The sequence below is a fragment of the Pristiophorus japonicus genome, chromosome 5 (assembly GCF_044704955.1).
Source record: "Pristiophorus japonicus isolate sPriJap1 chromosome 5, sPriJap1.hap1, whole genome shotgun sequence".
In the NCBI taxonomy this organism is placed as follows: Eukaryota; Metazoa; Chordata; class Chondrichthyes; family Pristiophoridae; genus Pristiophorus; species Pristiophorus japonicus.
The window spans coordinates 179,861,520-179,883,255 of NC_091981.1; the positions used below are offsets into that span (position 1 = coordinate 179,861,520).

At 45.1% G+C, this 21,736-nt stretch overlaps 1 protein-coding gene across 1 annotated transcript in view; it reads right to left on the bottom strand.

Moving 5' to 3' along the window:
* Positions 1–21,736, bottom strand: part of LOC139264533 (band 4.1-like protein 4B) — a 457,521-nt gene that overhangs the window by 295,147 nt on the left and 140,638 nt on the right. Inside the window, exon 2 of the mRNA XM_070881140.1 lies at positions 14,446–14,550. Within this exon, the coding sequence (XP_070737241.1) occupies positions 14,446–14,550 (105 nt within the window). The remainder of the gene's footprint in view (positions 1–14,445; positions 14,551–21,736) is intronic.

A 21,736-nucleotide genomic window follows, 5' to 3' on the forward strand; every position in this document is an offset into this window, starting at 1 on the left:
CTCTCTCTGGTTCCCGGGGTGGGATCCCCAGTATCTATTGATGTGCCTCTGCTGGCTCTTAGTCATATCTGACCCAGAGAAGATTGGCATCTCTGCCCTATAGATATGACCAGAAAAGTGTTCTGCATTCAAGATGCTGTATCTTAAGACCATAACATGGGATTCTATCTGCCAGGCTGCCCCTTTCAACTCATGTTTACCCTGAAAAATCAGATGCTGCCTAAAACCTGTTGCTACCATTATGCATGCTACATTTGAGCACCCAATCTTTAGTTCCGTTTGGCACATCACCACTATTCAGGCAGTGTTTGAACGCCTTTTGGGGAGGATATCAGATGTTCTTCCTGGAGAGATATCCCCAAAAAATGGTCTGCCACCGACACTACATTTCCAACAGTCAATCTATGGTTTCTCCAATGAACTTCCCTCTGGACAATAACCTCGAACACCACTCTATCAGTACTTTCAGGTGCCCAGAGAAGACCAACCATTTCCTTTCAGAGAGACAGCCAAAAAATGACCTTCGATCCACCCCCCCCCCCCACCAAACAGGCCACCAGCCCGCTGCCACTGCCCCCACTCCAATGCTGAGGTGCACTAAGCATCAGTCACCTAGCTCTTCCACCAACCACCCATTTCTAGGATAATCTGCAGGGCTTGACACTGGTTCTGAGAAACCAGTCTTTTCAAGGTCATGTCACCAGATCCTCTCCAGTAGAGAGAGTTGGTAATCTGGGCCATGAACATTGAATACTGATCAAAGGGAGGTACAGTGCATTAACACAGAACTATTCCAGAATAAACTATTTTAGCTTCAACTGCTGAATCACAGTACACTTCAAAATGCACAAAAAAGTGTCAGAAATCAAAGTTAATTGGGAGGCATGTCCCCAGAGCGCGCCACATTTTGCATCATCAAAGCTCACTTCCCTCTACGAAAACTTCTAAATCCCCAATGCAAAATTTGCACTTGTGTACTTTAGATTTTTTCTCTAATACAACAGTAGGAAGTTTCAGGACATGGTCACCCCACAGCTTAAGAGTGTGCAGGCAGAGAGGGAATGGGTGACCACCAAACAGACAAGGAGGACCAGGTAGGTAGGTAGGTAGGTAGTGCAGGAGTCACCCGAGTGCATCTCGCTCGCCAACCGGCTTTCAGTTCTGGATACTGGTGAGGGTGATGGTTCCTCTGGGGAGTACAGCCAGAACCAAGTCCACGGCACCATGGCTGGCTCAGCTGTACTGGGCTGGGGGGGGGCGGCGCGGAAATGGAAGAAAAGTGGAAGAGCAATAGTGGGAGGAGGTTCAATAGTTAGGGGAACAGACAGGCGTTTCTGCTGCCGCAGATACGACTCCAGGATGGGATGTTGCCTTCCTGGTGCCAGGGTCAAGGATGTCACTGAACGGGTCAAGGATGTCACTGAACGTCTGATGGATATTCTAAGGCGGGAGGGTGAACAGCCAGATGTCATGGTCCATATCGGTACCAATGACATACCAATGATCGTGACCCAGGAGCAAGTTCAGGAAGAGCAACAAGGTCGAGCGAGGTGCAGAGGAGCCTGGTCGGGACCCTGAAGCCTGGTCGGGACCCAGGAGCGAGGTCAGAAGGAGCAGGGCCTGGGACAGGTGCAGCAAGGCTAGGACCCAACAACGAGGCCGGGACCCAGCAGCGAGGCCGGGACCCAGCAGAGGCGCAGCACGGACCAGCAGTGGGGTCGGGGCCCAGGGAAGCTGCAGTATGGACCAACAGCGAGGTCGGGAAGCCTAAACTGCACCCGATGAAACCCAGGGAGAGAGGACCTGTGGGAAGGAGGGAGGAGGGCACAGTAGGAGTACATGTGTGTGTGTGTGTGTGTGTGTGTGTGTGTGTGTGTGTGTGTGTGTGTGTACTAGGCATACGCAGTGGTGCCTGGCTTCCAATCGTCATGGATCCTTGCCACTGGACCAAGACCTTGCTCTGCCAAGCCCGTGTATCAGCTGGTGTGCAACGGCCACGCCACGTTAAAAGAATTCACGCATAGGCATCTTCCACCCTTTAAAATGAAGCTGCAGACGAGACCAAAGAGGAATTTTACTCCAGCCTTGAACAAGAAGAACGTCTAAGAACATAAGAAACAGGAGCGGGAGCAGGCTATACAGCCAGAGCCTGCTCCACCATTTAATAAGATCATGGCTGATCTGATCATGGACTCAGCTCCACTTCCCTGCCCACTCTCCATAACCCATTATCATTTAAGAAACTGTCTATTTCTGTCTTAAATTTATTCAAAGTCCCAGCTTCCACAGTTCTCTGAGGCAGCAAATTCTACAGGTTTACAACCCTCAGAAGAAATTTCTCCTCATCTCAGTTTTAAATGGGCGGCCCCTTATTCTAAGATCATGCCCTCTAGTTCTAGTCTCCCCTATCAGTGGCAACATCCTCTCTGCATCCACCTTTCATATACGTTTCGATAAGCTCACCTCTCATTCTTCTGAATTCCAATGAGTAGAGGCCCAACCTACTCAACCTTTTCTCATAAGTCAACCCCCTCATCCCCGAAATCAACCTAGTGAACCTCTGAACTGCCTCCAAAGCAAGTATATCCTTTCGTAAATATGGAAACCAAAACTGCATGCAGTATTCCAGGTGTGGTCTCACAAATATCCTGTATAGCTGTAGCAAGACTTCCCTGCTTTTATACTCCATCCCCTTTGCAACAAAGGCCAAGATTCCATTGGCCTTCCTAATCGCTTTCTGTGCTTGTTTCTGTACCTTTTGTGTTTCATGCACAAGTACCCCCAGGTCCCGCTGTACTGCCAGACTTAGCAATCTTTCTCTATTTAAATAATAACTTGCTCTTTGATTTTTTTTTGTCAAAGCGTATCACCTCACACTTTCCAACATGATACTCCATCTGCCAAATTTTTACTCACTTAGTCTGTCTATGTCCTTTTGCAGATTTTTGTGTCCTCCTCACACATTGCTTTTTCTCCCATCTTTGTATCGTCAGCAAACTTAGTTGTTAATATAGATTATAAATAGTTGAGGTCCCAGCATTGATCCCTACGGCACCCCACTAGTTACTGATTCTCTGGTTGGCAATGAACCATTTAACCCGACTCTCTGTTTTCTGTTAGTTAGCCAATCCTCTATCCATGCTAATATATTACCCCTAACTGTAAGATTTCTAAATTTCTGGCATTAAATTTGACAGTGAGTCAAATCTTTTAAAACAATTGGAACAGTTTATTAAAAAAACACACACACATGCACATCCACCTTAGTTACAATAGATACAATGAGGTTATAATAAATAGTGATATACGTTACTTCCCTTTGGCTGGCTGGTTCAGGAGAGAGAGAAAAGTCTTTGGCTGAGTTCTTTATACCCCTCAGAAAGCCTCAGAATTGGACCTTGGTTCCAGGGCAGTTCCTTATTGGCTCTCCTCACACATGTGGCTGTCTGGCCTGGCTCAGCCATCTCTTGATTAGTTTAAATGGCTTTCCAATACACAAAACCCATGCTGCAGCTTTGTGGGCTTCCATTTTGTTTCTTTCAAAACTCAGCCCATGCTGGCAACCTGTGGGCTTTCATTTTACTTCAACACAAACAGCCCTTTCCGTATAATCTGCACTTTTAACATTTATACATACACAGAATCAATTTTAATCATTAATAAACACTTCTATTCTTACACAACCCCGGAACTTTTATCTTGTGCAGTAAGTAACCTTTTATGTAGCACCTTGTCAAATTCTGGAATTCCAAATACACCACATCCACTGGTTCCCCTTTATCCACCCTGTTCGTTACATCCTCAAAGAATTCCAGCAAGTTTGTCAAACATGATTTCCCCTTCATAAATCCATGCTGACTTTGCCTGACCAAACTTTGCTTTTCCAAATGTCCTTCGACTGCTTCTTTAATAATGGACTCCAACATTTTCCCAACCACAGATGTTAGGCTAACTGGGCTATAGTTTCCTGCTTTTTGTCTGCCTCCTTTTTTTTAAAAAAAATAGGGGAGTCACATTTGCAGTTTTCCAATCTGCTGGGACCTCCCCAGAATCCAGGGAATTTTGGTAAATTACAACCAATGCATCCACAATCCCTGCCGCTACTTCTCTTAGATGCTAGGATGCAAGCCATCAGTTCCAGGGGATTTATCTGCCTTTAGTCTCATTATCGTACTGAGTACCATCTCCTGAATGATTGTGATTGTGTTAAAGTTCCTCCCCCGCTATAGCCCCTCGACTATCTAGTGTTGGGATATTGTTTGTGTCCTCTATGGAAGACTGATACAAAATATTTGTTCAGAGTTTCTGCCATCTTCATGTTCTCCATTACTAATTCTCTGGTCTCGTCCTCTAAGGGACCAACATTTACTTTAGCCACTCTTTTCCTTTTTATATACCTATAGAAACCCTGTCCCGAGTCTCAACAGGCGACAAGCTGATCCTCATTGGCGACTTTAATGCCAGAGTTGGAAAGGACACAGACCTCTGGGGAGGTGTGATTGGCAGAGAGGGGGTAGAAAAACCAACTCCAAAGGTACCCTCCTCCTGACAAAATGCTTATAACATGGCCTTGTCATAAGCAATTCTTGCTTCCATCAGAGAGACAAGTACAAAGCCTCTTGGCAATACCCTCACTCCAAGCACTGGCATCTGTTAGATTACATCATCATCCGAGCAAGGGACCTCGCACCGCAGATTCTGCTCACTAAGGGAAACAAAGGACATGATCTTCACCACGCGTCAAATTCCCGAGAAATGCAAGGAGCAGCACCAACCCCTGTACATGGCCTCCTTTGACCTCACAAAAGCCTTCAACACTGTCAACCGGGAGGGATTATGGAGTGTCCTCATCAAATTAGGCTGCCCTCAAAAGTTTGTCACCATCCTCTGCCTGCTCCACGATGACATGCAAGCCATGATCCTGACCAATGGACCGACCACAGACCTAGTTCGCGTACGGACCGGGGTCAAGCAAGGCAGTGTCATTGCACCAACACTCTTCTCGATCTTCCTTGCTGCAATGCTCGATCTTTTCCTCAATAAGCTCCCTGCTGGACTGGAGCTAATCTACAGAACAAATGGGAAATTGTTCCACCTCAGTCGCCTCCAGTCCCGATCCAAGGTTGTCCCATCCTGTGTCATTGAATTACAGTATGCAGACGATGCTTGCGTTTGCGCACACTCGGAGGTCAAACTCCAAATCAGCTGAAGCGTACGAGTGTATGAGCCTTACACTAAACATCCATAAGACAAAGGTCCTCTACCAACCTTCCCCCGCCACACAGTACTCCCCCCGCGATTATCAAAATCCATGGCGAGGCCTTGGACAACGTGGACCATTTTCCATACCTTGGGAGCCTACTGCCAACAAGGACAGACATCGATGACGAAGTTCAACACAGCCTTCCGTGTGCCAGTGCAGCCTTCGGTTGCCTGAAGAAGAGTGTGTTTGAAGACCAGGACCTCAAACTCAGCACCAAGCTCATGGTCTAGAGAGCAGCAGTGATACCCACCCTCCTATATACTTCAGAGACATGGACTATGTATAGTCAGCACCTCAAAGCACTGGAGAAGTACCACCAACGCTACCTCCGCAAGATCCCGCGGGATAGGCGCACCAACGTTAGTGTTCTCACTCAGGCCAACATCCCCAGCATCGAAGCATTGACCACGCTCGATCAGCTTTGATGGGACGGGCCACATTGTCCGTGTTATGTCTCAAATAAAACAACGTAACTGAGTACTGTAGACTTGAGTAAGTGTGACCTTAGTCTCTCTATACTAACTCCAGAGTGCTGGCACAGCATGGGAGGCCTGCTTATATACAGTGCTCCCAAGAGATGCTGGGATCCCTTGGGACTCCAACAGATGCCCCCTCTGGTGGTGGTAGAATGCCGGTTACAAGGTGTTGTATACATAACATCACTCTCCCCCAAAGTCAATAGTACACTTATTTACAGGGCGAGACGATCTGGGGCTTTCCGTTCTCTAGTCGATCGTCTCGGAACAAACACAGGTGCAGGTGAGTTGGTTGGGCCTTCGCTGGGCTGCTGCACAGCTGGCCTTGCTGGGTTGCTGGGGATGATGAGTGCAGCTTCGTGGTCAACCGTTATGTCGGTTGCCACTTGTGTGTGTATCGGAGGGTCGAAGTTGGTGGTGTCCTCTTCAGGTTGGTTGTGGCTGTCTGTGAATCGCAATTTGGTTTGGTCCAAATGCTTTCTGCAAGTTAGTCCATTTGCAAGTTTGGCCTCAAACACCCCACTCCCTTCTTTGGCTACGACAGTGCCAGCAAGCCATTTGGGACCATGTCCATAGTTGAGTACATATACAGGGTCATTGACTTCAATATCACGTGACACATTTGTGCGATCATGGTACATGCTTTGTTGATGCCAACTGCCCTCGACATGATCATGGAGATCAGGGTAGACTAGAGAGAGCCTTGTTTTGAGCGCCCCTTTCACGAGCAGTTCAGCAGGGGGAACCCCGGTGAACGAGTGGGGTCTTGTGCGGTAGCTGAGCAGGACTCGGGACAGGCGGGTCTGCAGGGAGCCTTCCGACACGCATTTCAAGCTTTGCTTGATGGTTTGGACTGCCCATTCTGCCTGGCCGTTAGATGCGAGCTTGAATGGGGCAGATGTGACATGCTTGATCCCATTGAAGGTCATGAATTCCTTGAATTCAGCGCTGGTGAAGCATGGCCCATTGTCGCTGACAAGGACATCAGGCAGGCCGTACGTCGCAAACATGGCTCATAGATTTTCGATGGTGGCAGTGGACGTGCTTAGTGACATTATTACACACTCAATCCATTTTGAATAAGCATCCACAACAACCAAGAACATTTTGCCTAGAAACGGGCCAGCAAAGTCAACGTGGATTCTAGACTACGGTTTGGAGGGTCATGACCACAAACTTAGCAGTGCCTCCCTGGATGCATTGCTCAGTTGAGAGCAAGTGTTGCATTGATGCACCCAAGTCTCCAAATCTGAGTCGATGCCGGGCCACCACACATGGGATCTGGCTTTAGCTTTCATCATTACTATGCCTGGGTGGTTACTGTGTCGGTCACGTATAAACGTTTCCCTGCCTTTTTTAGGCAAAACCACGCGATTACCCCACAAAAGACAGTCTGTCTGTATGGACATTTCGTCTTTACGCCGCTGGAACGGCTTGATCTCTTTATGCATCCCCACTGGGATGCTGGACCAGCTCCCATCCAGAGTTTTTTTTTTTTACAGGACAGTAAAGGATCCTGGCTGGTCCAGGTCCTGATCTGACGGGCCGTAATGGATGACGTTTCATTTTCAAATGCATCCATCACCAAGAGCAAGTCTGCAGGGTGGGCAATGGTAGCCGACTGAGAGCGTCAGCGCAGTTCTCTGTGTCTGACCTGTGGCAAATTACACAGTTATATGCAGGCAGCGTGAGCGCCCATCTTTGGATGCGAGCAGAGGCATTGGTATTAATACCTTTACTCTCTGAGAATAGCAATATGAGCAGCTTATGGTCAGTTTCGAATTCGAACTTAAGCCCAAACAGATACTGGTGCATTTTTTTCACCCCGTAAACGCATGTCAGAGCTTCTTTTTCAATCATGCTGTAGGCCCTTTCGGCCTTGGACAAACTCCTGGATGCATAAGAAACGGGTGCAATGTTCCCGATTTGTTTGCTTGTTGTAACACACACCCGACCCTGTACGAAGAGGTATCGCAAGCTAGCACTAAACATTTACATGGATCATACAGAACAAGCAGATGGTTGGAACATAACAGATTTCTGGCTTTCTCAAAAGCAGTCTCTTGTGATTTTCCCCATACCCAGTCATCTCCCATGCGCAGCGACACATGTAGAGGTTCAAGCAAAGTGCTTAACCCGGGTAGGAAAGTACCAAAATAATTGAGGAGTCCCAGGAACGACCGCAGCTCCATCACGTTGTGTGGTCTCGGCGCATTCTTGATGGCCTCCACCTTGGCGTTGGTGGGTTTGATGCCGTCTGCCACGATTCTTCTCCCCAAGAACGCGACCTCTGGCGCCAGGAAAACACACTTCGAGCATTTCAACCTGAGTCCCACACGATCTAGCCAACTTAGAACCTCTTCCAGGTTCTGCAAGTGTTCGATGGTGTCCTGACCTGTGATCAATATGTCGTCCTGGAAAACCAAGGTGTGCGGAACCGACTTTAGCAGACTCTCCATTTTCCTTTGAAAAATAGCCGCGGCCGATCGAATCCCAAACGGGCATCTATTGTAGATGAACAGACCTTTGTGTGTGTTGATGCAGATGGGGCCTTTCAAAGATTCCACTAGCTTCTACGTCATGCCGGCTAAGGTCAGGTCCAATTTGGTGACCGTCTTCCCTCCTGCCAGCGTCGCAAATAGGTCGTCTGCCTTAGGTAGCGGGTACTGGTCCTACAGCGAAAAATGGTTAATCGTTACTTTATAGTCCCCACAAATTCTGATCGTGCCATCGCCCTTGAGTATCGGAACAATCAGACTGGCCCACTCGTTGAACACCACCAGCGCGATGATGCCCTCTCGTTGCAGCCTGTCCAGCTCGATCTCCACTTTCTCTCGCATCATGTATGGCACCGCACGTGCCTTGTGGTGGATGGGTCATGTACTGGGAACCAAGTGGATCTGCACCTTTGCCCCAGAGAAATTTCTGATGCCTGGCTCAAACAACGATGGGAACTTGCTCAAAACCTGGGCACATGAGGCATCGTCGACGGACGAAAGCACTCGGATGTCGTCTCAGTTCCAGCAGATTTTTCCCAGCCAGCTTCTGCCGAACAGTGTGGGGCCATCTCCTGGTACAATCCATAGTGGTAGTTCGTGCACCGCTTCATCATAGGAGACTTTTACTGCTGCGCTGCCAATTACAGGGATCAGCTCTTTAGTGTAAGTTCTCAGCTTGGTATGAATAGGGCTCAGCTTGGGCCTTTGTACCTTGTTGCACCACAGCCTCTCGAAGACCTTTTTGCTCAGGATAGACTGACTCACACCTGTGTCCAATTCCATGGATACTGGAACTCCGGTCAGTTCAACTTTTAACATGATCGGTGGACATTTCGTGGTGAAGTTGTGTACCCCGTACACTTCTGCCTCCTCGGTTCGAGTCTCTAGTCCAGTTTGATCCGCCATTGATCGGTCTTCCTCTGCAACGTGGTGGTTTGCAGCTCGTCTGCACATTCGCTGGAGGTGTCCCATTGTTCCACAGCCTTTGCACGCATAGTGTTTGAAGCGGCATTGATGGGCTCGATGATCACCTCCGCAGCACCAACAAGGTGTTAACTGCCTCGCAGTCACACTTGATGGCGGACTGTCATCTGAGGTCGTGCAGCTGCAGGGGTTTACGTTCTGCCATATGCATTCCTGCCTGAAAATGACGTTACTTTGTGTGCTGCGAAATTTGTTTGGTGTTATCGCTGGTGGACATAAATGCCTGGGCTATCATTATGGCTTTGCTCAGGTTCGGTGTTTCAACAGTCAATAGTTTGCGAAGGATAACCTCATGGCCAATGCCAAGCACAAAAAGGTCTCTTAGCATTTGCTCCAGGAATCCATCGAATTCACAATGTCCTGCAAGGCGCCTTAGTTTGGGGACGTAGCTCGCCACTTCCTGGCCTTCAGAGCGCTGACATGTATAAAATCAATACCTTGCCATCAGAACGCTCTCCTTCGGATTTAGGTGCTCCTGGACCAGCGTACACAGTTCTTCATACGATTTGGTTGTTGGTTTCACCGGAGCAAGAAGATTCTTCATGAGGCCATAGATTGTTGCCCCGCAGACAGTGAGGAGGATCGCCCTTCGTTTGGCAGCATTCACATTCCCTTTCAGCTCGTTGGCCACGAAGTATTAGTAGAGTCGCTCCACGAAGGCTTCCCAATAGTCACCTTCTGAGAATTTCTCCAGGATACCTACAGTTCTCTGCATTTTCGCATGATGGTCCGTTATCTATTACTCGTCGGCAGTTGTCATGTCTCAAATAAAGCAATGTGACTGGGTACGGTAGACATGAGTAAGTTCTCTTTTTTCTGACTCCAGAGTGCTGGCACAGCATGGGAGGCCTGTTTATATACAGTGCTCCCAAGGGATGCTGGGACTCCAACAGATGCGCCCTCTGGTGGCAGTAGAATGCTGGTTACAAGGTGTTGCATACATAACAGTCCGCCTGCACCATACTAGACTCCCAAAATAAGCGTTCTACTCAGAGCTCTGACACGACAAGCGAGTCCCAGGTGGGCAGAGGAAACGCTTCAAGGACACCCTTGAAAAAGTGCAACATTCCCACGGACACCTGGGAATCCCTGGCCCAAGACTGCTCAAAGTGGAGGAGAAGCATCCGGGAAGGCGCTGAACACCTCGAGTCTCTTCGCCGGGAGCAAGCGGAAGCCAAGCGCAAACAGCGCACGACCTGTGACAGAAACTGTAGGTCCCGCATTGGACTCATCAGTCACCTGAGAACTCATATTAGCGTGGAAGCAAGTCACCCTCCACTCCAAGGGATTGCCTAAGAAGGAAAATAACATAGGTAGAAAGAGGGATGAGGTCCTGCAGGCAGATTTTAAGGAGCTAGGAAAGAGATTAAAAAGCAGAACCTCAAAGGTTGTAATCACCGGATTATTCCCGGTGCCACGTGCTAGTGAATACAGAAATAGGAGAACAGAGAAGTTAAATGTGTGGCTGGAGAGATGGTGCATGAGTGAGGGCTTTAGAATCCTGAGGCATTTGGACCGTTTCAAGGAGAGGTAGGACCTGTACAAGCCGAATGGGGATGTTTGCTAGTGCTGTTAGGGAGGGTTTAAACTGGCTTGGCACGGGGATGGGAACCAGAGAGTAGATTCAGAAGGTAGAAAAGCAAAGCTGGAAATGGAAGGCAGAAAATTAGTAAGCAAGTATGGAAGGCAGAGGAAACAAGGGTTTGGCAGGGCTAAATGGTATATACTTTAATGCAAGGAGTCTAGGGAATAAGGCAGATGAGCTGAGGGCACAGATAGACACGTGAGAGTATGATATTATAACAATTACAGAGACATGGCTGAAAGAAGGGCAGGAATGGCTGCTCAACATTCCTAGTTACAGGGTTTTCAGACAGGATAGAGAAGGGGATAAAAGAAAAGGAGGGTGGTTGCAGTATTAATTAAAGAAACAGTTACATCTGTGAGGAGGGATGATATTTTAGAAGGATCATCAAATGAGGGTTGAACTGAAGAACAGAAAAGGGGCAATTCCACTGCTGGGAGTGTACTATAGACCCCAAACGGTCAGAGGGAGACGGAAGAGCAATTATGTAGGCAAATTTCTGAAGTACAAAAACAATAGGGCAGTAATAGTGGGGATTTCAACTCCCAGATTTTAACTGGGATAGAATTAGTGTGAAAGGTATAGAGGGAACAGAATTTTTAAAATGTATTCAGGAGAACTTTTTTAGCCAGTACGTAGCAAACCAACAAGGGAAGAGGCAGTTCTGGACTTAGTTTTAGGGAATGTACCTGGACAGGGGTATCAGTAGAAGAGCATTTAGGTGTTAGTGATCATAATTCAGTTAGATTTAGGGTAGTTATGGAAAAGGACAAAGACAGACCAGGAATCAAAGTTGTTAATTGGCGAAAAGCCAATTTTACTAAGCAGAAATGTGATTTAGCCAAAGTGGACTGGAAACAGTTATTTGAAGGTAAATCAGCGTCAGAGCTGTGGGAGGCATTCAAGGAGATGGTGAGAGTTCAGAGCAAGTATGTCCCCCTAAAGAAAAATGGTGTGACTAACCATTCAAGGGGCATACAGGGTAGGATAAAGTAAAAAAGGGAAGCTTATGACAGATACCGAGGGCTCAATACTGCAGAAATCCTAGAGGAGTATAGAAAGTGGAGGGGTGAAATTAAAAAGGAAATTAGGAAAGCAGAGCAGGCATGAAAAAATACTGGCAAGTAAAATCAAAGAAAACCCAAAGATGTTTTATAAATAAATTAAGAGCAACAGGATAACTAAAGAAAGAGTAGGGCCTATTGGAGACCATAAAGATAACCTGTGTGTGGAGGTGGAAGACGTGGGCATGGTTCTTAATGGCTACTTTGCGTCTGTTTTCACAAAAGAGAGGGACGATGCAGACATTTCAATCAGGGAGGAGGAGTGAAATATTAGATGAAATAAACAATGAAAAAGGAAGTATTAAGGGGTTTTGCATCTTTAAAAGTGGGTAAGTCCCCAGGCCCGGATGAAATGTATTCCAGGCTGTTAAGAGGAGCAAGAGAGGAAATAGCAAAGGATCTAATAATCATTTTCCAATCCTCTCTGGCTACAGGTGTGGTGCCAGACGACTGGAGGACTATTGTTTAAAAAAAGGGAAAGGGGTAGATCGAGTAATTACAGGCCAGTCAGCCTTACCTCAGTGGTGGGAAAAATTCTGGAGAAATTTCTGAGGGACAGTATAAATCTTTATTTAGAAAGACACGGAATAATCAAGGACAGTCAGCATGGATTTTTTAAGGAAAGTACGTGCCTGACAAACTTGATTGAATTTTATGAGGAGGTAATAAGGAGGGACGATGAGGGTAGTGAGTTTGATGTAGTCTATGTGGATTTTAGCAAAGGGTCCCACAAAGCAGACTGGTCAAGCAAGTAAAAGCCCATGGTATCCAAGGCAAAGTGGCAAGTTGGATACAAACTTGTCTCAGAGGCAGGAAACAAAGAGTAATGGTCGATGGGTATTTTTTGTGACTGGAAGACTTTTTCCAGTGGGGTTCCGCAGGGCTCAGTATTACATCTCTTGCTTTTTGTGATATACAGCAATGATTTAGACTTCAATGTAGTGGGTATGATTAAGAGGTTTGCAGATGATACAAAAATTGGCCGTATGCTGCAAGAAGACAACAATGGACTGGCTGAACAGTGGCAAATGGAGAGGCAAAGGAATACACAATAAGTGGTAGTACACTGAGAAGTGTAGACGAACAGAGAGACCTTGGAGTGTATGTCCACAGATCCCTGAAGGTAGCAGAACAGATAGATAAGGTGATTAAGGCGGCTTATGGGATACCTGCCTTTATTAGCCGAGGCATAGAATATAACAGCAGGGAGGTTATGGTTGAAATGTATAAAACACTAGTTAGGCCACAGCTTGAGTACTGCATGCAGTTCTGGTTACCACATTACAGGAAAGATGTGATTGCACTAGAGAGGGTACAGAGGAGATTTATGAGGATGTTGTCTGGACTGGAGAATATGATGAAAGATTGGATAAGCTGGGGCTGTTTTCTTTGGAACAGAGGTTAAGGGGAGACCTGACTGAGGTGTATAAAATTATGAGGGGCCTGGCTAGAGTGGATAGGAAGAACCTATTTCCCTTAGCAGAAGAGTCAATAACCAGGGGGCATAGATTTAAAGTAATTGGTAGAAGGTTTAAGAGGGGATTTGAAGAGAATGTTTTTCACCCAGAGTGTGGTGGAAGTCTGGAACTCACTGCCTGAAAGGGTGGTAATGGTAGAAATCCTCATAGCATTTAAAAAGTACTTGGATATGCACTTGAAGTGCCATAAACTACAAGATGGAAAGTGGAATTAGGCTGGATAGCTCTTTATCGTCCGACACTGATACGATGGGCCGAATGGCCTCCTTCTGCGCTGTAAATTTCTATGATTCTATTAATATTAGGTATAGCTGCAGCTTAATTTATGATAAGTCGATGCCCCACTGCACTCACATTGTAACTACTACTTTTCTTGCGTCAGATGGGAGGCCATTGGGTTTCAGCTTTCACAAAACAACAAACTGAATGTGATCCCAAATACAAATCCTGAATTTCAATGTAATAAAAATTCATCCATCATCATTTGTCATTTAATCTCTCCTGCCTGCCGCCCTTCCCTTTTGTACTTTCCTCTCCTCCCCGTTTTTCCTGCCTTTGTATTTGCTTAAACCTGCGACATCTCTAACTTTTTCCAGTTCTGATGAAAGGTCATCGATCTGAAATGTTAACTGATTCTGTCTCCACAAATGTTGCCTGACCTGCTGACTACTGCCAGCATTTTCTGGTTTTATTTCAGATTTCCAACATCTGCAGTATTTTGCTTTTGTAAAAATTAATTTAACTTAGTTGATCCCCTTGAAGCAGTGTTTTTTGTCATAGGCTTCTATTTGTGGCTGTTTTTCAGTTGTACACTGTATTTTTTGGTCATCAGTTATTTTTAAGCTCTCCATCAGCATTTCTGAGTTCTGTAGCTTGACATTTTTTGGGATATTATTCTCTCTCCTTACACAAATAAATTAATATAAACTATAAATTCATTGTTCAAAATTAGTCTAATTTAATTTCCACCTTTTTGCCTTACTTATCAATAGAAAACATTCAAAATAGCTTTATATTCATGCCCTTGGAGCAATCAACTTATAAAACCAATTTCATTTGTGCTTTTCCATTAATATAAACAGCTGGTGGTCACTTACTGAAACTTGTAAGACATCCATGAACTGCAGGCTGAAGTATTCTATTTCCACAAGGTCCAAATGGTAAACAATTTGGTCAAAGAGATCTTGACCTTTTGCTTTTTTCTACAAAAAATAAAAAGCATTTATATGAAGTCAAAGTTGTTACTCTGAAGATTTAATCACTTACATTTTGTATAAAATAACTAAAGCAACATAACCTTAAATATGGCCTACCTGACATTAAAGCACAGAAAATGAACTGAGGCAACAAGAAACCCAGGAAAGAATATTATTTCTACACATTTACTATGTAGCTAAAATTTAATCCGCAAACTACTTTCCGCATTAGTCATGTGCCGTGATTATTTCTTGGAGTACTCAATATGTCTGTACAACTCGGGACAAACAAGAAACATGCTTTACAATGCAAAACCGAGAAATCCATTATTAATGCACAGGACAATCCAGATCCATGCATCCCTGATGTAAAATAGTCATATCTGCAGTAGTCTTGATACTTGCAAGCTGTTAATTAGTCCTCTTGCTTCTCCTTGCTGTGCACGGTATAAGAACATAAGAAATAGGAGCAGGAGAAGGCCATACGGCCCCTCGAGCCTGCTCCGCCATTTAATACGATCATGGCTGATCCGATCATGGACTGAGGTCCACCTCCCTGCCCACTCCCCATAACCCTTATTCCCTTATCGTTTAAGAAACTTTCTATTTCTGTCTTAAATTTATTCAATGTCCCAGTTTCCACAGCTCTCTGAGGCAGTGAGTTCCACAGATCCACAACCCTCTGAGAGAAGAAATTTCTCCTCATCTCAGTTTTAAATGGGCGGCCCCTTATTCTAAGATTTTGCCATCTAGTTCTAGTCTCTCCTATTAGTGGAAACGTCATCTCTGTATCCACCTTGTCAAGCCCCCTCATAATCTTATACGTTTCGATAAGATCACCTCTCATTCTTCTGAATTCCAATGAGTAGAGGTCAAACCTACTCAACCTTTCCTCATAAGACAACCCCCTCATCTCCGGAATCAACCTTGTGAACCTTCTCTGAACTGCCTCCAAAGCAAGTATATCCTTTTGTAAATATGGAAACCAAAACTGCACACAGTATTCCAGGTGTGGCCTCACCAATACCCTGTACAGCTGTAGCAAGACTTCCCTGCTTTTATACTCCATCCCCTTTGCGACAAAGGCCAAGATTCCATTGACCTTCTTGATAACTTGCTGTAGCTGCATACTAACCTTTTGTGTTTCTTGCACAAGTACCCCTAGGTCCTGCTGTACTGCAGCACTTTGCAATCTCTCTCCATTTAAATAATAACCTGCTCTTTGATTTTTTTCTGCCAAAGGGCATGACCTCACACTTTCCAATATTATACTCCATCTGCCAAATTTTTGCCCACTCACTTAGCTTGTCTATGTACTTTTGCAGATTTTTTGTGTCTTCCTCACACATTGTTTTTCCTCCCATCTTTGTATCATCAGCAAACTTGGCTACATTACACTCGGTCCCTTCTTCCAAGTCGTTAATATAGATTGTAAATAGTTGGGGTCCCAGCACTGATCCCTGCGGCACACCACTATGTAATAGTGTAGCCATCATATATGTGCAAGTCTGGTTCAATCAGACAGTTTATATGCAACAGTTTGGGTTGTTCATTGCTATAGCACAGAACAGAATTTCACTACACTGATCAAATCTTTGGTCATTTCAATTCACCATCCACATTTGCATCAAAATAGACTACACCTGAATTATTTTACTTGCTATGTACACAAATATAGAAAGAAACACAATGGAAAGATGTACTTGTTTTGAATAATGTTTTGCTCTCAATCTTTCTCTGCAATGCAGATAAAGAGAAAGAAGAAAAGAACAAAGTTACATTTATAAAATGCCTTATAATGTTCTTCGGATATCCCAAAACATACACAGTGGATTACTTTTTCAATGCAGTCACCGTTATGTGGTCAAATGTGGAAGGTATTTTGCGTGCAGCAAGGTTCCACAAACAGCAAGTGAAATGAATGACCAGTTTCTGATGTTCAAGAGAAAAATGTTAGCCAGGGCACAAAAAATCCCTGTGATTTTTATGTCCACCTGAAGAGGCAGATGAGATTTCAGTTTAATGTCTTATCCTAAAAATAGCACCTCTGACAATGCAGCACTCCTTCAGTACTGCACTGCCTAAATTATTTGCTCAAGACCATAGGGGTAGGGGTCTGAGCCCATAATCTTCAGTTTCAGAAGCGACAGTGTTACTAACTAAGCCATAGTGACACAAAGACCAAAGCCTATATTTTCCAAACAGGCATAAGCCTAAAGGTAGACATCAAAAGAGCACATGCCTGGCTGGCCAGTGGTGCACCAAGCTCACACATATTTCTGCAGTCAGCATTGCTTACAGAATGAAGGTAAGCGCCTGGTGTGAATGATGACTGGAAGTGTGCCTGTTGGGGTGCAGAAAATCAGGTGTTACTCCAGAATTTAAAGGCCTATTGGACTTAAAGGAGCAGACATCATAGTTTGCAAGTCAGCACTGCTGCATTTGCAAAAACGTCTGGAGGGCACAGAATTCTCAATTTCTCAGTTGGAGGTCTCAAAAATTATGACGGCGGAATCGAGACACAGGAGAGGAGCTCAGTTCAGGACAGAGAACCACAGCCCCCATCCCCAGCAAAGCTACCCAAGAAGAATGGCAGGAGGTAGCAACACCTCGCAATATCATGAGCAATATACCACACAAATTAAGGCAATGCAAGAAGTTGTTGAATGACTTTACCCAGTTAACCAACTTAATTGAACACATTTTCTTTCCATCAGTATACTACGCACCGATGACACTTGCCTTTCCTTCACATTATCTTAAAATTATTTTCAGACCTTGCTTTCTTTGTCTATTAACTAACAGGGTACAATCACTTCAACCAATCTTCCTCTGGAAGTGTTCTTTCACTCTCATCTCTGCATATATTAAGGCCAAAGTAACTGTGCCATCTACTGAAGTCACATGATGTATCTATGTGTCATAATACCCACATCTCACCTCTTCACTGCCTCTGTCTTACTCTGACATCCAGTCTTGGATGAGCTAAAATTTCCTCCAATTAAACATTGGGAAGATCAAAGCCATTGTCTTCAATTCCCGCCACAATCGGCGTTCCCTCACCACCGATTCTATTCCTCTCCCTGGCCACTGTCTCAGGTTGAACCAGACTGTTTGCAATCTTGGCATCTTATTTGATCCAGAGCCGAGTTTCTGATCCCATCTCGTCTTTATCACGAAAGCCCTCAGACTTCCACCTCTGCATCATCTCCCGTCTCCACCATTGCCTCAACCCATTTGCTGCTGCTCCCATCTTCAACCCTCCCTAAATTTGAGCTCATCTGAAACTATTCTGCCCATATCCTCGTCTTGTGCAACCATAACCCCTGTACTCACTGACCTACATTGGCTCCCGATCCACCAACCGGTATTGATTTTAAAATTCTCATCCCTCCATGGCCACATCTCCCTATCTCTACAACCTCCTTCAGCCCTACATCCCTCCAGGAACATTGTGTTCCTCCAACTCTCGCCTCCTGTACATCTCCCATTTTCATTGCCCCACCATTCAAGGCCATGCCTTCAGCCGTCTAAAACCTGAACTCTGGAATTCCCTCCCCATCCTCTTTGCCTCCACCTCTCCTCCTTTAAGACACTGCTTAAAATCTACCTCTTTGACCAAGGGTTTGGTCACCTGCCCTAATGTCTTCCTCTTTGGTTTGTTGTCAAGTATTATCTGATAACACTACTGTGAAGTGCCCTGGGACATTTTCCTATATTAAAAATGCTACATAATTTCAAGTTGCAGGCCACAACTAAACAAAAATCACTGAACACCACACATAGTCATTTCCCTTAAATCCATATGCCACTATTTTTGTCATATGAAAAATTCACATAAATTATATTCATTGCAGTTCCTTTTGCTATTCTGTTTTTCAACAACAATTTGAATTTATACAGTGCCTTTAATGTAATAAAATGTCCCAAGGCACTTCACAGGAGTGTTATAAAACAAGATTGACACCGAGCCACATAAGGAGATATTAGGACAGAAGAGGTAAGTTTTAAGGTGCATCTTAAGGGAGGAAAGAGGGGTAGAGAGGCGGAGAGGTTTACAAAGGGAATTCCAGAGCTTAGGACCTTGGCAGCTGAAGGCACGGCCTCCAATGGTTGAGCGATTAAAATCAGAGATGCTCAAGAGGCCATAATTAGAGGAGCGCAGACATCTCGGAGGTTTGTGGAGTTGGAGAAGATTATGAGATAGGATGGGGAGAGGCCATGGAGGAATTTGAAAACAGGGATGACAATTTTATAAATCGAGGCATTGCTGAACCGGGAGCCAATGTAGGTCAGCGAGTTAGGACATGGGCATCAGAGTTTTGGATGACCTCAAGTTTACGTAGGGTAGAATGTGGTAGGCCAGCAAGGAGTGCCTTGGAATAGTCAAGTCTAGAGGTAACAAAGGCATGGATGAGGGTTTCAGCAGCAGATAAGCTGAAGCAGGGTTTCAGTCGGGTGATGTTAGAGAGGTGGAAATAGGCGATCTTAGTTATGGCGCAAATATGTGGTTGGAAGCTCATTTCAGGGTCGAGTATGACACCAAGGTTGCGAGCAGTCTGGTTCAGCCTCAGACAGATGCTTGGGAGAGGGATGGAGTTGGTAGCTAGGGAACGGAGTTTCTGGCGGGGATTGAAAACAATGACTTTGGTTTTCCCAATATTTTGTTCTTCAAAAGAAATCTATATAACTGGCCAAGCACATCCTGCATTTTTGAAATCTGGAGAGGGAGTAGAGATATTAGATAGGATAGGATAATATTAGATAGAAAGGAGGTGCGAAATGGGTTGGTATCACTCAAAGTTAACAAGTCACCCAGTCCAGATGAAATGCATCCTGGAATAGATGGAAGCAAGGGTGGAGATAGCAGAAGCTATTAACGAATATGATATCATTGGCATTACAGAGACATGGCTCCAGGGTGACCAAGGCTGGGAACTCAACATCCAGGGGTATTCAACATTCAGGAAGGATAGACAGAAAGGAAAACGAGGTGGGGTAGCGTTGCTGGTTAAAGAGGAAATTAACACAATAGTAAGGAAGGACATTAGCTTGGATGATGTGGAATCTGTATGGATAGAGCTGCGGAATACCAAAGGGAAGAAAACACTAGTGGGAGTTGTGTACAGACCACCAAACAGTAGTAGTGAGGTTAGGGACAGCATCAAACAAGAAATTAGGGATGCATGCAATAAAGGTACAGCAGTTATCATGGGCGACTTTAATCTACATATAGATTGGGCTAACCAAACTGGTAGCAATACGATGGAGGAGGATTTCCTGGAGTGTATTAGGGATGGTTTTCTACACCAATTATGTCGAGGAACCAACTCGAGGGCTGGCCATCCTAGACTGGGTGATGTGTAATGAGAGAGGACTAATTAGCAATCTTGTTGCGCGAGGCCCTTTGGGGAAGAGTGACCATAATATGGTAGAATTCTTTATTAAGCTGGCGAGTGACACAGTTAATTCAGAGACTAGGGTCCTGAACTTAGGGAAAGGTAACTTCGATGGTATGAGACATGAATGGCTAGAATAGACTGACAAATGATACTTAAAGGATTGACGGTGGATAGGCAATGGCAAACATATAAAGACCACATGGATGAACTTCAACAATTGTACATCCCTGTCTGGAGTAAAACTAACAGGGAAGGTGGCTCAACCGTGGCTTACAAGGGAAATTAAGGATAGCGTAAAATCCAAGGAAGAGGCATATAAATTGGCCAGAGAAAGCAGCAAACCTGAGGACTGGGAGAAATTTAGAATTCAAGCAGAGGAGGACAAAGGGTTTAATTAGGAGGGGGAAAATAGAGTATGAGAGGAAGCTTGCAGGGAACATAAAAATTGACTGCAAAAGCTTCTATAGATATGTGAAGAGAAAAATATTAGTGAAGACAAACGTAGGACCCTTGCAGTCAGAATCAGGTGAATTTATAATGGGGAACAAAGAAATGGCAGACCAATTGAACAAATACTTTGGTTCTGTCTTCACGAAGGAAGACACAAATAACCTTCCAGAAATACTAGGGGACAGAGGGTCTATGGAGAAGGAGGAACTGAAGGAAATCCTTACTAGTCAGGAAATTGTGTTAGGGAAATTGATGGGATTGAAGGCCGATAAATCCCCAGGGCCTGATAGTCTGCATCCCAGAGACATAAGGAAGTGGCCCAAGAGATAATGGCTGCATTGGTGACCATTTTCCAGCAGTCTATCGACTCTGGATCAGTTCCTATGGACTGGAGGGTAGCTAATGCAACACCACTTTTAAAAAAAGGAGGGAGAGAGAAAACAGGGAATTATAGACCGGTCAGCCTGACATCAGTGGTGGGGAAAATGTTGGAACCAATTATTAAAGATGAAATAGCAGCACATTTGGAAAGCAGTGACAGGATGGGTCCAAGTCAGCATGGATTTATGAAAGGGAAATCATGCTTGACAAATCTTCTAGAATTTTTTGAGGATGTAACTAGTAGAGTGAACAGGGGAGAACCAGTGGATGTGGTGTATTTGGACTTTCAAAAGGCTTTTGACAAGGTCCCACACAAGAGATTGGTGTGCAAAATTAAAGCACATGGTATAGGGGGTAATGTATTGACATGGATAGAGAACTGCTTGACAGACAAGAAGCAGAGAGTCGGGATAAACGGGTCCTTTCAGAATGGCAGGCAGTGACTAGTGGAGTGCCGCAGGGCTCAGTGCTGGGACTCCAGCTATTTACAGTATATATCAATGATTTAGATGAAGGAATTGAGTGTAATATCTCCAAGTTTGCAGATGACACTAAGCTGGGTGGTGGTGTGAGCTGCGAGGAGGATGCTAAGAGGCTGCAGGGTGACTTGGACAGGTTAGGTGAGTGAGCAAATGCATGGCAGATGCAGTATAATGTGGATAAATGTGAGGTTATCCACTTTGAGGGCAAAAACACGAAGACAGAATATAATCTGAATGGCGGCAGATTAGGAAAAGGGGAGGTGGCACGAGACCTGGGTGTCATGATACATCAGTCATTGAAAGTTGGCATGCAGGTACAGCAGGTGGTGAAGAAGGCAAATGGCATGTTGGCCTTCATAGCTAGGGGATTTGAGTATAGGAGCAAGGAGGTCTTACTGCAGTTGTACAGGGCCTTGGTGAGGCCTCACTTGGAATATTGTGTTCAGTTTTGGTCTCCTAATCTAAGGAAGGACGTTC